This window comes from Lonchura striata, chromosome 11 (assembly GCF_046129695.1).
Source record: "Lonchura striata isolate bLonStr1 chromosome 11, bLonStr1.mat, whole genome shotgun sequence".
Taxonomy (NCBI): domain Eukaryota; kingdom Metazoa; phylum Chordata; class Aves; order Passeriformes; family Estrildidae; genus Lonchura; species Lonchura striata.
Genome location: NC_134613.1, coordinates 10,970,868 through 10,987,029, shown reverse-complemented (window position 1 = coordinate 10,987,029; position 16,162 = coordinate 10,970,868). Strand labels below are relative to the sequence as shown.

Genomic DNA, 16,162 nt, shown 5'->3' with positions numbered 1-16,162 from the left:
GCACCGGCTATGTGCCTGTCAGCCCCGAGGCTGGCTGGCTTCTGCGTGCTTCTGATGAGCCTGGTACCCATTCCTGGAGCACGGACAGACCTGACAGACCTGGGTGGCTCACGAATTACTGTGGGAAGAAGGGGAGGACAGTGTTCAGCTTTCACATAACACTTACAGTGCTCTGAGGTGGGTGCCGGAGAACGGGACTGAGTGGCAGCCAGTGGCTGGTGCGAGCGAGCCCTAACCCCCGTTTCGCAGTGCCGGGAGGTGGCTGTGTGACAGATGGACCTTCCTGGGTCTCCCCTCGAAACTCCTCTCCCCAGGCTGCAGCCCGACCCTCAATATTCCCGTGAGCAGAGGGAATGCCACCCTGAACTGGCACCTCAGCGTCCCGCAGCGACTTTGCCCAGTGTCACGCCACGGGAGGAATGGGGCACTTCGGTGGCCCGAGAGCCGGCGCGGGGCCGCGAGTTCCGCGGGGCGGAGGGGGAAGCGGAGCCCCGCGCAGCCCCGGCCCGCCCCCGCCCGGCCCCTGCGGCCGCCCGCGGCCAAGTGCGCGGGGGCGGAGCGGCGGCGCCGGCCCGAGGAGCCGCAGAGAGCGCTGGCCCGGCGGCTCGCGGGGATGCTGCGCTACAGCTCGGGGCTCACGGTCACCACCACCACCCCCCGGAGGCCGCCCGGCGACGGCGGCCGCTCCCGGCGGAAGGTGCGCGGGGCAGCGCGGGGGGGCGGCGGGGAGCTCCTGCGGGCGGCTGCGCGGGGCGAAGCGGAGGTTCGACATCCCCCCTCGTGTAGTTACCTGCGGAGCGTCTTTCTCTTCCCCCACCCACCTTCCTTCCTTATTTTCGTTGTTTTCAGGTGAATCTTGGGGTGTGAGAGAGCATCTTTTTGTGCGTTGTTTGTAGGTGTGGGAAGAGTTTTTGGAGAGTCCTGCAGGGCTTTTGTAGTTCTAGACCCTGGCCTGTTCTGTAAACCTGCGAGGAAGGTGTACTTGTGTTGGAGACTTCCCTCGCATCATTGAAATGTGCCTGGATATTTACAATGCAAACTCGCCTATCCTATCCTGGGAAAGCTCACTGTAATGGTTTAGACGGCAAAAGTAATTTAACTGTTTAATCAGTTCCTAAAATGCAGATATATAATTTGCTGATTTTAAAAAAATTCATAAATGCACTAAATAATAACCATCTCTTAATTTGTTTGGCTTGTAAAAAGTTGTTAAAACTCAGGCAGATATGATAGGAATGTTTCTACAGCCACTCAGCTTTAAATAGCCCTTTTCTTGCTTCTGCAACTATATGCTATCATTGTAAATGTTGATTCCACATAAGAAGAAAGAAATCAAAGAAAGTGATAATCGTATCTTTACTAAAAATACATTCATGTGACACATTCATGATGTTTCTTGAATTATGCAGTTATTGTTTTGATGCTTCAAAAATATGAATTCATAATCTAAAAAATGAAGAATGTTGTGTTGTTCTGGTTTTACGTGATAGCAAGAAGGCCAGAGGGCTCTTCCTGACAATAAGATCTTAATAAAAAAGGTCTTCATGTAAAGTTAAATTGCTCATGCATAGGAAAAATGACGGTGACTTGAAAATCATAGTTAACTTCTCTATACATCTTCTGTGTGAGTTTCCCTGTTCTAGTATTTCTTAAAGAAGTTACAGTAAGGGAACTTCAGGTGATAAGCTTCTTATTTTAACCCCTTGATAGATTTCTTGGCAATGTTGAACTGCATTTGATACATTCTTTTAAGAAAACTGGTAAGAATTTAATTTGCAACTACAACCCACTGGGAAGCTGTTGTCCCTTTTTTAGTGAAGTGTGGCTCTGTTACCATGAGCTGTTAGAAAAGGGGAGAGAGACAATTAGAATAACTGCTGAATAAAAGGAAGATGTGTGTCACATTCCTGTGTGCCTCTGGCCACAGGAAGGTACCCTTTAATTGTGTGTGGAATCTCACGGGAGAGATTTCATAAATGGAGTAGGCTAATCAACAGATAAATGACCAAAGAAAGTACTTTCTTCTTTGCCTTTTAGGACTGAAATTAAACATGCACTGTTTCTCTGCTTTCACCTTCAAACGTCTAAAGCCAACACTTGACCTTCGGCAAAGGGAAGGATTTTTAGCCTTTGAGATGATAAGGTAGTAGGTAGTTACTCTACAAGCATGTTATCCCCATTTCTTTTGTCAGTATCATCAGTGTTAAATTCTGGTGATGTAGAACTCCAGGGCTGGTTTGAAACTAGATCAATATTGAACCACATATTTTTTCTGTGGAGGTCCTGTAAAATCCTTAGAGACTGATTGCCAGTAGAATAGCCTGTATTTTTCTGTTGCTGTACTAGTAACTTTGGTTATTCTGTAACAACATTCCTCATTAATTTAACAATTTTAATGAAAAAAATCTGTAATTATTTCAGCCCATAGTTAATTCTGATTAATGCCTTTCTGGGTGCTTTGTTTTTTGGCAAATGGGGAGAAGAGGCTGAAGCACATTATTTAAACTGAATCTGTCATCTGTATTTGTTTTAAGTTGCACCCTAGTGATTTGAGTAGGATGGTAAACATACATGTGGATTGTGGATCTGGGCAATGGATTGTCAACATTTTAAACTAAACAAGAAACTAGATTGGTTTTTTTTTCTTTAACTGCCATATTGCAGTAGCTTTCCTCTATGCTGTCCCACTAGCCTCTTAGAAATTCAGTAAAAAAATGTTTTCACCTGCTACTTTTCATTGCACTCAGGAAACTTCTGCAGTCTGGTGTTGCTGTCCAGTCCTTGTTTTCCTGTCTGTATCTTTGTTTCACAAAGGGTGTCAGATGAGCCTTGGAAATGCCACTCATGGGTTGTTGGTGTCAAAAAGCCAGGAGTGAGCATAAAATCTTGGCACAATAAAGATTGTTTATAATGTTGACTTGCCAAAGCTGCAGATGCTGCAAATTAAACAAAAGTCAGACAGTCTTGTAGGGTTATTAGAAAGAAACCTTGTTTTCCTTCTACCCAGTATTTATTTTTAAAACTTATGCTCACAAAGTTGCAATGTTAATGACATGAAGATTAAGGTGGAAGTCGTGTCTGTCCCTGTTTTCTCTCACTCGTTCTTAATGTCAGTAAGCAGATGAGGGAAATTGAATTGCAGATCTTTCCATGTTCTCATTCTCCTCTCCATTTTCTTTTTGCATTACCCAGTTTGTTTCTGGAAATTACTTTTTCATCATCAGTTGCACGTTATCCTGCCACTGTTTGGCACTGAGTTGAGGCTCTTCCTGTTAGGATATCATTTCCATTTTAAGGTATCACTACAGCAGTGTTTGCTGTGGAAGAAGGGCTTGCTGTGATTTCCATGTGAGCCTGCTCATTGATTTGGTCAAGTAAACTCACCGACAAATGGCACAGTGTGTTGTTCCTTCAGGAAGGCCTGCAGAGCAAGAACAGTGAATGTACAGTGTTCAGAACTGTTCTGGGGGCTGGAGGAAGAAGCAGTGCCTGTTTTTTTTTTCCTTTCCAATCTCTGTAGTGTTTCTGAATTTTAGCAGATGGGTCTGTAGTGCTGTCCTTAGGTAGAATGCATAATCTGATGCTCAGGAGAAGCTGGACTGCATAGTTGCTTTATACATTTGCTGCTGTTTCCCCAGGGATGCTGAGGAAGTCCCATTGTTGTAAACAATGGCAGAGTACAGCCTGTGTAACTTTGTTCTAGCAAGGAACTGGGTGGTACTGTGCCACTGCTGTACAAACCTTGCTAGGCACAATTTCAAGGCTGGAATCCTTATGACTGCCAGTTGAGGTGGGGTGGGGTAAGTGATTTGGGGATAATAGATAAGGCAAGGTGAAAAGGGCAAGAAAATACAGCTTAAATGATTACAGCCTTTTGTTGTACAGTGGTTTTAGTCTCAACAAATGGCTGTTAATTTAGATTTCCAGTGCAGTTGTGATGACTTGACTGCTGTCTGTACTGGACTTCTGTGATTTCGTTCACAGTAGCCCTGTGACACCTGTGATGTGAAGGGCAGTCGTGGTTCACTCACTGGTGTACAGGTACAGGGATAATTACTTATTTACAATCACCACACCGTGAATGTGTGTTGGATATAATTAGCCTAGTACTGATTAATAGGCAAGTTATTTGCTTCACAGAATCATACACAACCTCATTCTCCTAACTTTGAATTGCCAGTCATTATCTATTTATAGTTATTTCAGGCATTTTTAATGTTTTATCCTAGCAATATGTTAGTCCTTTTTGTCCAGTTTTCCTTTGTTTGAAATCACTGTAAGAAAAAGGTGGCCTCATCTATCATTTCCTGCACAGCACAAATTCACTTCTATTTCCTATTTATGGCTCTGGGCTTTGTTTGCCTACATGGAGGAATGCCAGTCTACATTTCCCTTCTTGTTGTAAACAGGAATGTTTTAAGAGGAAAGAGCCTTAATAAGTTAATGGGAGGAAAGGGCATGAAGAAATAGATGAGGAAAGGTGAAGTTAATTACCTTATAAATCAATGAGTTCTAAAGATGAGGAATTTATTATTATTATTTGCATAACTAATCTGTAAATAGGAAGTACCATCAGCTTTGGTAGCATCTGGAGACAGTCTGGTGTCTTAGAACAAACATAGCAGCCAATCAGCATCAAAAGCCAATGTACCAAGTTTCATAATTTTTAAATGCATTTCATTGTTTCCATACTCTTTAGCAAATATGAAAGCATAAACTGCTTTTATGTTTTGGGGGCTTTATGTCACTTTGTGGCTTCTTGTTCTAGATTTTCTTGTATATGGATGAATGATGAATTAACAGGGAGGAGGCCACTTCACAAAACACTGCTTTCACAGATATGTCTACAGAAAAGGTTCTATTTCACCATGATCTTCTTACAGACTTCTTCCCCTTCTTATTCTTTATAATACATACACATCTCACATATTTTATAAGAACTTTATCTCAGGACACTGTTTCTTACTGGCCTTGCAGACTTGAAAGACCAAATTGAGAGGAAGATGGAAGGCAGTACCTAATATTTCTAAAATATAGTTGACAACATACCAGTAGTCTAAATGATATTGATTTGTCCTCTCAACAGATTTAAAGAAATGCCAGAAAAATATAGTGATGTTGCAGATAGTTCTTCTAATTGTTTTTACTTGGGAAGAAGAAAATGTTAAAGCCTGTTTGAAAACTTGAAAAAGGTTTTTTGTTTGGAAACAGAAAACAGAGATGTGGTGATGTGATGCTGAATAGTTGTGATGCTGCATGGTGGTCTCTGAGGAAGTTATATTGCAAAGACGCTTGAAAATGCAGTCAGGGCAGCTTAAATTATTTGAAAGACAGTTGGAAGAAATGAACTGTAAAATGATAACATTTGGAGTGTATGGGAAGGGCTTTGCTGCAGTGCTCTGAATGCAATGAGCAGAACGTTATTGCCATTTTCAAGGCAAAAGGAGGTGCTGTAATGACCAAGATGTGAGCTGTTAGCTGGGACAAGTGCAGTGGGAGGGTGGGTGTGAAAGAGAGACACATGTTCAGCATGTCTCCAGGAGAAACTGGAGAGATCCAGATCAATGAGATGCTGGACTGTAGAAGAACAGTGATGTTGGCTCACAGTAATCATGAAAGAGATATTTAAGAGGTTTGGAGGAAGAGCTTTAAGAGCTCTCTTTGTTGCCAGCAGACATCTGGGATTTTACAGGAAGGTATAGTGCAGCTTTGAATTTGGACAGCCAAATTTCTCATTTCATTATTTGCTATGCTCTGCTTAGGATTTAAGAGTTGTTTTCCACAAAAATATCTCACGAATAGGACTAAGACCAAAAGTTTTAACCAAGTTTCTTGTATGAAATCTATTGCTTGAAAAACATCATTAAACCAAAGATGTCTCAGCTGAAAGCAAGGCAAACTGCAGCTGGGTACAGAAAGGTACTATGCCTGCTGGCAAGAGAATGGCTGTTCTAAAATCAGATAGGAAACAACACCTCAACTTTTTTTTTGAAGTGTTTTGAAGCTTTACAAACAATTTGTATGTATGAGATTTCAAGAATGCTCCTATTTCCTAGTTTCTAATTTAATGGAGTTGCAGTACTGAGGTATCCTTGGAACAAATGCTTGGCTATATGCTGACAGAAAAGAAGCATTTACTCTAAAATACACTCTATGTTTCTAAATAATCCCTTTTGAAGAATAAAAGTATGCCAAATCAGCAAACAAAATGCAGAAAGTAGAAAATTATGTTCATTGTTCTGTTATCTCAGCTCTCAGTGTCATTTATGAGTACCTAAGAACAATTTGTTGATTGAAATGGATTTTTTGCTATTTCAGGTATATAATTATGGGAATGCCCTTGAATTATGTTTTGTCAGCTGAATATCCCTATAACTTTTAAAAATAATATTTTGTCAGCTGTGTGGTAGAAAACATAAGATAGTAAGTTCAAAGTTGAATCTCAGTACAGTTCATTCTATAAAGCAAATTGTTAAAATAATTTTTGTAACACCTAAATCTTCTTCTTTCAGATGAATGTGTGTAGGCTACGCTTAACAGTGCCACCTGATGAAGTGTCACAGCCTGAACAGGGACCAAAGGAAACTGAGAGAAAGAAAAGTGTAAGTTTTAAAAATCAAAGTGAAATTCTCTATAAATAAGAAGTAAACATTGCCCTCCATAGATGTTGATATTTGTTGCTTTGGCAGCCCGAAGCTGATTTAAGAGCATGTGGAAGATCATCAAGTTGGGTGAGAGCTTTGAGCCTAAGCCTTGGAGTTAGGGATGGCAAAACTGCACACAAAATAGAACAGTGGTAGAGGAACAACAGAGATTGTAGGTGATTTGTGAGTGAGGTACCTTTAAAACTTGATTATTTCATATTTATGTATCAAAGAGCAGGAAACAGCTACTAGGAATAAAGTCCTGTATTAAACAGGATCTTTGATCAAGATCCTCTTAATCCTAAAAGAGCATTTTCTGTTTCATGTAGGCTCAGATTTCATGTGCAAGATTTGGGCATTAATGTAGTTGGTGTGCTGGGGACCTTGATGTTTGTGTGTGCCAGCTAATTTTGGTTAAGTGTGATGTAAAAATAAGAAATTAAAGAATTCAAGATTGTTCTGATAGGAAAGGGATTTTGAAGGTCATGTGCTTAGAAGGGTTCAGAAGGCCATTTGTTTTGCAGAAGTGAGTAGTGTGCACACAGAAAAAAATTTACAATCTGCCTTGGTGCAGAACTTGCTCTATAAGAGCTGTTCACTGCAAGAGATTATATTTAATTAGTCTTAATTATGAAGATTAAAAAGGGAAGCTGGATGGGCTCTACAACTTCATCACATTTATACTTTGATAAACCAATTGAACAAGTTGATGCAGTTTGCCAGACTCAATGTCTGACAATAGGAAGCATGACAATAGAAAGAAAAACAACAATAGGGTTTACTAGAAATAATTTCTTAGAGATACTTAAAGGCAAAAATAACTACAATTACTGCAAAAGGCACTCTAAGCAATAAAAGTAAATGCAAAGTAAAATTTTCAAGATATCTTTTTTTGTCCTGGAATCTTTTATACACTCAGGTTTTCATACACTGGTCTAGTAGAGTAATTGCTTCTTCAGGATCTAGAAATGTTACTTACAAAATAGTTTAAGTAGACCTTAATGCAAACTAATTTTGGGCCACCATTAAATAATAACAATTCATTTTGTACAGAGGTGTTTGTTTGTAGCACTTGGAGTAGCTTCTCTGTCAGTCTCGTCAGCTTGTATCTGATTGCAGCAACCCACAGACTGACCTAAGAGGAATCTGAGTTTGCTTTTGGGGAGGATAGATATTTACTCATGCCTTACTCACTTTATGGTTCTGAGTAATGTGATAATGAGAAAGAATTTTTAAGGATTAGTGCTGGACAATTTGTAGTGACTTTCTTACGTGACCAGTGTTTTTCTCTGTGGGACCTTGTATTTAATGAGCTGTTACTTCCCCCAAAATACAAGTAAAGGCAAGTGGGCTTTATAGCAGAGAATGTTAAGGAGAGGATGTGAAGATAATAAATACATTATTTGATTCTATGTGCAAAACAGCAATATTTAAGAGATGAGTCCTTATAAGCTGAGACCAGAAAAAACCATATACAGTTTAAGTATTGTATGTTCTGAGTAGTTTCTAAACTTCAGTACTTTTAGACAATTGAAAGACGTATGAAGTCAGGCTTCAGAGATAGATGGGATCTACTCAGACAATTTCATAGCAATTAAAAAACAGAGGAATGGTTCCAACTACTTGTGTTTTATAATTTCTGTATGATAAAGGAAAATACCCCACAGATAGTGTAGCCATGTGTATGGAAGCAGCTACAAAAAAATCACTGCTCATGAACTGGTTTTTCCTCATGTCCATAAAGTCACACAGCAGTGTGTTACCTGTAGATTTTTGTCTGTGTAATTGATTGCTTTATGTATTCGAATTAGTTATACCGTAACTTACAGTGCACACATGCCTCATGATTAGTCATGCTGTGATGCTTTTACTGCACAGTTTAATTTGAAAAAATCTCCTAAAACCAGTAATTAGGTATCTGCTGATCACCAATGTTCAGCTAACTTCATGTTAATGAAATCCTTAAAGCACTTTGAGAACAAAAGTTTTACGAATGTTAGATAATCCTTACACAGTCCTATGAGAACTTTTGGAAATTGGCTGGGACAATAGAAATTAGGGAACTCTCAGTTTTTTACCTTGCACTTTACAATTTAAGGTCAAAAATCCAGCTTCAGCAAGAATCAAATTTAACATCAGATCCCTTGATGGAATCTAGAATTCTGTGATGATTTTAATTGCTGACTCCTAAGAAAATGGGAACATGAAAAATGCTTTTGGTATTTACAATACATTAATGTGACTTACAGAAATGAACTGCAAGATGTGGGATTGCACAGTTTTTGCTGGAGTGTTCAGCCAAGTCAGGTGGTCAGAGCCTGGCTGCAGGTGCTCTCCTGTTTGGGCAGGACAAGTTTCTGCCTCTGCTGCTGAGGGAGGAGAGAAAAGACCTTGCAGTGTCGGAGGGAATGCCAGAAAACTATAAATACACCATGGCATGACATTTGGTTGTAATCTTCTCTTTCAAGTCTTTCATTAGAAGGAGGTGATTTTGAGCTGCCCTAATGTGACACGGTGATGGCTCAATGTGCTTGTTACTTTTCTGCATCTCTCAGGCCAGTACCATTAAGAGGTGTTTCAGTTCAGAATCAGTTAATGAACTGCACAGCAGTTTTTGCTAGTGCTGATCCTCCCAATAACTTGTTTTGCTGCTTGATGTCAGACCAGAAGTGAATCTTTATCAGTTATGTTGGTAACTCTTGCCTTAGCCTTTTTCATTGGAGTCCAAACTTGGCAGGAAATTTATACTGTATTTAATTCAATTTGTATCAGTGCAGTAAGTTTCTAGATCAACTTTTTTACTGCTATGCATCCATTGAATAAAAACGAACTAGTGTAAGAGATTAAAAATTAAATGATAGATTTGTTGCAAGAAAATTGCTGCAGGCAATACTGTATTAGGGTGGCCTGCCCTGCCTTTTGTGAAAGGCTGGCAGATGGTAGTTAGAAACTGATCTCAAAAACTGAAGGGGAAGTGAGTTTGTGTCAGGTTGGATTTTTTATACTCATATTTAGGATATGAGACCCTGAAAGAAGCATATAAAAACTTAACCCACAGGTAGAGGCTGGTTGGTTGGGTTGTTTGAATTGTTAGGACTTTAGGTAGAGAGAATCACAAACCATTCTGATTCTGTTCCATTATTTCTGTCCATGATAGACAATGGGTGACAGTAGTGTGAGGCTGTTTACTTCACCATGAATTACAAAGGAATATTGTGCTTGGCAGATTGTATGCAAAATCTGCATATCCTGAAGCCTCTCTTGTCTTGCATAATAAAGGGCTACCAGACAATTGTATTGTCCCTGTTTGCAATTGGGCTTGTTTTTATCCATCAGTCTCTTTCTTCACTGTCAGGAGTAAGTTTGGAAGTGTCATTGGAAGCTGCAGCTAAGCTTTTGAGGGCAGAATGTGAAGATATGTATAGACAGATGTTTCTTTTTCATTTGGATACTTGGACAAGAGAATGAAAATGAGATAACACTCTGGAAATGTTTGTACTTTACTGTCTGTGGCTTTCAGCCAAGTTTGAGCAGTGTTTAGTCTTAAACTCAGGTTGGTACTTTGGCTGCATATAGCCTCAAAAACTTTAATTTTCTTGTTTTTTAAAGCATCACAACTAAGAAGTGAAAGTCTTTTTACTTCCTAAGGAAGAATGCAGAAATATAGCAAACATTTTTTTTTTTTCCCCAGCAAAAAAAGTAGGCTGTAAAAAAGCCAGAAGAGTAACTTGCTTTTGTACATCATGGTGAGAATCAAGCAGAAACTTTTGTCAGGCATGGTTCAAGAATATGAATGCAGTGAATATGGGGCTGTGATGCACATGGAATCTAGGGCAGTGCTATTTTCTCTGCTGCTGCCAGCCCACTCCTGTTAGCAGAGCACAACTTGTGCCTGAAAAAATGTGGTTCATCTGCTACAGGTGATGTTACTGTTTCTCAGCCTCTCCAGCACTGGTCGCTTCATTTTTGACTTGGACTAATTAAGCAACACCTTTGTTAAAACCAGCACTACATAAAAAAATACAGAAAGAATTCCACTGACTTCTGAGGTTACTGCTGTACTTGTTGTATCTTAGTTTCCCAGTGGCATTCTGTGTACAGATTTCAAGGGTTAGATATCACTTTGCATAATGTCTGGCACTTCTCTTTTGAGATGGACACCTAAATTCAACACCCAAGGAGCTTCAACTATGCTTCTTGCATTCTTCATGAATTTAAGAACACTTATGTCTGTTGTGGCATGTTTTCCCTATTGTAATACTAGTTTAATGTAAAACATTCCTAAATGTAACATGATTTTTACAGGCTTGTAGAGGAATATGAAAAGATATAAAACCAGAGCTACCTTTTGACAGAGTACAGTAACTTTTCTTGGTGAGCTCAATATTATAAATGTGTCATTTTTATGAATAGAAAATCTGTAACCTCAGTAACAGCATGAATATTCTTGTTCCTTGTGTAACTAGTGAACAGGTAAAAGGTAACTGGATGTTTTAGAAACACCTGGAATGTGGCTGTTAAGGGACAGATAAAGCCTTGTTGACTGATATAATTATTGTTTAAAGCTTTTTGGTGGTGTAGGTAAACAGAAGATCATGAGTCAGGACAATTTTAAGGGATAGTTAACACAGACTTGTGTTAAGCATTATATTAGATGTCCTTTTTTCTCAAAAAATATGTATCTCCTGTCTTTTTGCTTTCATTTTTTGGGCAGGGAGAAGTATAATACATGAGCCTATCTGACTTTCATTTATAAAACTGGTAGATTAGGGAGCAGATCATCCCTCAGTGTTATTTATGTAATGCAAATTAAACCATGGGCCATAGAAAAAACAGCTAAAAAATTTAGGGTTTAGTTTTGTAATGTCTTCACCTTTTTCATGATACTTGTGCTGCCTCCTTGGACAGAGACATAAACAGGATGCATGGTAATTATCAAGACTTTTGCAACCTTGGGGTGTAGGCTTCTGGTTTAAATATTAATTAGTTAGGTAAAGACAGCCTGTGTTTCTTCGGTGCATTCTGTGTGATCACACCAAGTGCAGCTGTCTGCTGCTGCAACACAGACAGGATATATTTGTACAGGCTGATCCAGGTCATGTCAACATCCACACCATGTGTCCTTGCTGTCACCTTGGGCTGTTGTAGAACTGACTATAGGTGCAAAGAAATATTCACAAACTGGTTAAGCTGACTCTGCCTTTCCAGATCATTAGCTCACATTAGAAGGGATTTGGCTGATATTTTGACCTTAAACGGCAATGGTTGATTAATCTAATGAACCCTTCCATCTTAAAGCATTATTCTGGTTAGCTTTACAGTATTTACTTGCTCCTAAATTCTTGCATGTATTTGCTTACGCTGTTATCTTCACTGAGATAGTTCACTGCATATAAGAGTGGAGACCATTGACGACCTACCTGAGTTCTGAGAGTGGGTATGTATGGGACACAGAGGAAAATAATGGGAAGTATTTGACTTTAAAATACTGTTATGTAGTTCTTGAGCATGTGGAAAATCCAGGATTTGTGAAAGAGGAAGCATGGGAGAGAGGATGTATCAGAGGAAGAACAGAGTACAAGACAGAAATGGAAAAAACAGTGAAGGGAGAATAATAGACAAAGGTGGATAAAGAAGCTTGAGGGGAGGGAAACTGGCAGAAGTATACTCAGTGTATGCTTACTGCTGCAGTTCTGTGGAGATATTTGAGAACTGAGCTACTCAGCAAGGCCCCTTTTAGAGGCAAACTGTATTGAAAAAGTAGTCAACAAACAAAGCAACCATCTCAACCCTCCATTCAGAGGACTTAGATTGTAACCTTTCTCCGAAGAGGAGACTGCATCAGGTGAGCCCTTTTTTGGCTATTTATACAAAACCCCGAAACTAGTGGTCACTGAGAAGAAATTCAGAGTTACTAAACAGAAAAGGGTGAGTAGAAGATAAGCATGGCTGGAATAGAACAGCAATGAAAAAGGTTAAGGAAACATGAGCACAGTTACTTGTGTAGCAGTTGGCTCACACATCTTTAAAACAAGCAAGAACTGAAATTTTAACAGGCACTTGTCTGGGAATTGTGATACGAAGGAAGAATAAGGAGAGGGTAAAAACAATATCCTGTATTTTAAGTAGAGCGTAGAACTGGAACAGGCAACAGATGATGAGAGTCCTTTAATCTTTTGAAAGAGAAGTAACAAAGGCATCTTAGGAGGCTTGTGCACATACAGATAACAGGCAAGTTTAGCATTGTTGCAAGAGACATGTAACCAGTCTGCCTTTGTGCGTACCTAATCCTGCATGTACTGTCCATTATAATGTAAATTTAAGTGTCTGTTCATCTCTGAAATACATATGTAAGTGCCATGGGTGATTCTTCAGCTGCAAACCCATTGGTCTGAATTTGTAAGTCTTTCTTGGGGGTAGGGGGGTAGGGAGAGGGGGCATCCTTCAAAGCATTCCTTAGAAATGTGTTCATAATATTCTAAAAATAAGGAACTTGATCAGAATTTTTATGCCAGAGCTCTGCAAACAGCACTTTAGACAATTCTGCTAATGTTTCAGAAGTACAAAGGACCTTGGTATTGCTGGAATTCAACTGTTCACCTCATTGAAAATGAGTGATCATGGGCAAAGGGTATGGATTTATGAATTCAGTGTCTGGTGCCTTGGCAACCTCTAAACAATCAAAGTGATTATTCATTCTGTTATCAGGAAGATGGAAACTTGTGTGTAATCCCTTTTTCCAGATGCAGGGGAGGAGCTGCAATGAACTATGAAAGAAACTGTACAACCCTGGAAGCAAACAAACACAAAATAATTTTGAGTCATGTCCCCATCTGGTTTCTGTATTTCTCTATTTCTAATTATGAGGTGTAGGGCTTTTGCTGTGTACATCCAAACAGCAAAACAAAATCCCCAATAATACATAATTATGAAACATCTAATTTTGAGGATATTAAGCTTTGCATATAATGTTTTCAAAGTGCAAAACTACAGCATGTATAGGTAGGGCTGGTTGCCCAATGTTTTCTTTATTAAGTGGTTTTACAGCTTTCTTTTCAAATGAAGGCTTACAGCTTTCTTGTTTTATGCCTGAAATGTTCTTTATCAGGTGTCTGCTCTGTGATTGTTCCCCTCCCAGGCCTGCACACACACACTTAAACTATAAATGATGTGATAAAGAAGAATGTGTAGGATTTACAGTGTTGAGGAAAATCAGTCAGTGCCATGTGGGAAGGACACAATATAAAACAAATGTCTATCTCTGTCAATTTTTCTTAAGACAAGTATGTTTTCCTGCTAATTTTCCCCCTACCTAAAGAAGTATTTATTCTTATATTGCCAGTATAGTTGTGTTGGTTTGGCTCCTAAAAACTGAGTGTTGCTGCTTTAGGCTGCAGATGGTGTTCTCTCTTCACTGTCATGGTAAGGATTGGAGATCTCTAGGATGAAACTGCAGATGGATATAAGATGCTGAGCTTCGTCTCTTTAAGCCTCTGTTTGGTGTCAAAGAGAGTATTTAGAGAATGCTTAGAACAAAATAAAGCAAACAAAAACATATTCTAAAGTCAATATAGTAAATATCCTCAGGTGGACCTGTATCTGGTACATCCAGCATAAAAAATAAGTTCAGTAAAACAATCTGTGCCTGATTTTTCTCTAGAACTGACCTGTCAAACACAATGTGCAAAGCTTATCAGTAACAGCTGTGTTTCCAAATTCCATTTTATACTCAAGAGAAACAGATATTTTATCTTTTAAAGAACACTGCCTAAATGTGTTCATTTCAGTTTCTTAGAACTTTTTATGTTTTTTTTTGAGAAAACTTGTGAATTTTTGTTTCCTGCAGCAGGGAGTTTGGGAAATGAGGGATAATTCTATAGTTGCAAGAGTTTAGAGGGAACTGGAGACCTGACAGCATTCTGCAAGAATGCAGAAAAGTGGCATCTGGTGGTGCAGAAAAATAAGCCAGTTTAACCTTTTCTTACATGCCTCTACCTCTCCTTGTATAAATCAGCGTGTTGTCTCTACATGTGCCTACATGGCTTCCATTGAAGGCAGTGGTAATTAGACATCTCTGTATTCTTCATCAGTTATAAGTTGGTCATTGTTCTTTCCCAAAACATGAAGGCTGACAGGTTGATTCCAAAAGGTTTGGCAGTTAGTGTTTATATGTATTGTTGTGCTTTCACTATAACTGGTGTCTCTCCTGGCTGTAAGTTACTGTTATTTTTTTTTTTTTTTTTTATTGTAGTACTGATTTTTTATAATTTTTTTTTTTTAATTTTTAGGAGCTCTACCATGTACCAAATGGGATGTCTCCAGGGAAGTTCTCTCATGGGATGGTATATGGTGTTGTGCACCGAACTGACAACAACCATAAGAGAGAAATGGTGGTTTATGGCTGGTCAGCTGATCAGCTGAAAGAGGAGATGAATTACATTAAAGAAGTGAGTTACATTTTCACCTCAAAATTTGTTAAATACGCTTTCCATATATCCATATATTTCCATATATGTAGAGCTGTGAGAGTATAATGGGATGACTGATGTCTAGCCCAACATTTCAGTTTGAACTGGGAACCTACTCTGAAGCTCGTGGCTGACCTTGATAGTATTTGAGTTGGGAAAAAAGCATGCTCTATACCTGGGAACTGCTTGCTGATGGAAGAAACTATGTAAGGAGACACCTGAAAGGATACAGTCTCTCTCTTCCTCTGCTTCTCCTGAACCCAAAACACCCAACTTTGAAAAGGGCTTCTAAATTAGGTGACATAGTAAAGTCATTTGGGTATATTTTGGGGCAACCTTAAAATAGCCTAATAAGGATGTCTTTGTACTACTTTCTCTGTGCCTGCTTATTTGTCACAGTTGGCAGAAGATCTGAAAAACAACAAATGCATTTCTGATCCTGCTTGATATTTTTCTGTTCTTGAAATTCAGCATCTTTTTGCCCACCAGTCTTTGGCGCTCAGGCTGTGGCAGTAACACCCTAATTAGCTCAGGGCAAATAATCTGACCTCTTTCCATCCACCTTCACCACCCAGGAGGCTGTTGGCCAGTGCTTATCGTGTTACACTGATTCAAGTGCAAACTGAGTTGATAGAAAAGGGAGGAACCCTGAGTCAAGCGGCTATCAGCACTTGCTTCTCTCCCTCGGTACTCCCAGTTCGCCGGCTCCCGGTGCTCGCCGCTCTCAAGCTGAGGTTAGGGACTGGCAGGATCTCAGTGCCGCGGTGCTGCGAGGCACACGGGCTGCCTCGGCTGCTGTTTTCCTGCCTGGGTAGCTTCTCTGCCCTGCTGGGGTGGTGTCAAGGGACAGGTGAATTGGCACACAGCAGGGCCAGCTCCCCAGACTGCACTGTCTGTGGTACCTGGGATTGCTTGGGCTGGGACCATCTCCCTGCCCTTGTCTGTCCCTCATGAAGGGACATATCGGACCAAGTGGAACTCCATGTCTTGCTTGTGCATTCAAGGTACGATGGTTCCAGGAAAAAGGCGGAAAGACAGGGAAGGAGACAT

At 39.8% G+C, this 16,162-nt stretch overlaps 1 protein-coding gene across 3 annotated transcripts in view; it reads left to right on the top strand.

The window, feature by feature from the left end:
• Positions 1-16,162, top strand: part of MYZAP (myocardial zonula adherens protein) — a 53,535-nt gene continuing 37,373 nt past the window's right edge. The window contains exons 1-3 of one of the 3 annotated variants that reach the window (XM_021532063.3): positions 1-177; positions 6,513-6,602; positions 14,933-15,091. In XM_021532063.3, coding sequence (XP_021387738.1) covers positions 6,513-6,602; positions 14,933-15,091 — 249 coding nt within the window. In that variant the 5' untranslated portion in view covers positions 1-177. Of the gene's footprint in view, positions 178-550; positions 698-6,512; positions 6,603-14,932; positions 15,092-16,162 lie in introns of those variants that run through there. The other 2 variants (XM_077785885.1, XM_021532065.2) reach the window with 2 other exon arrangements.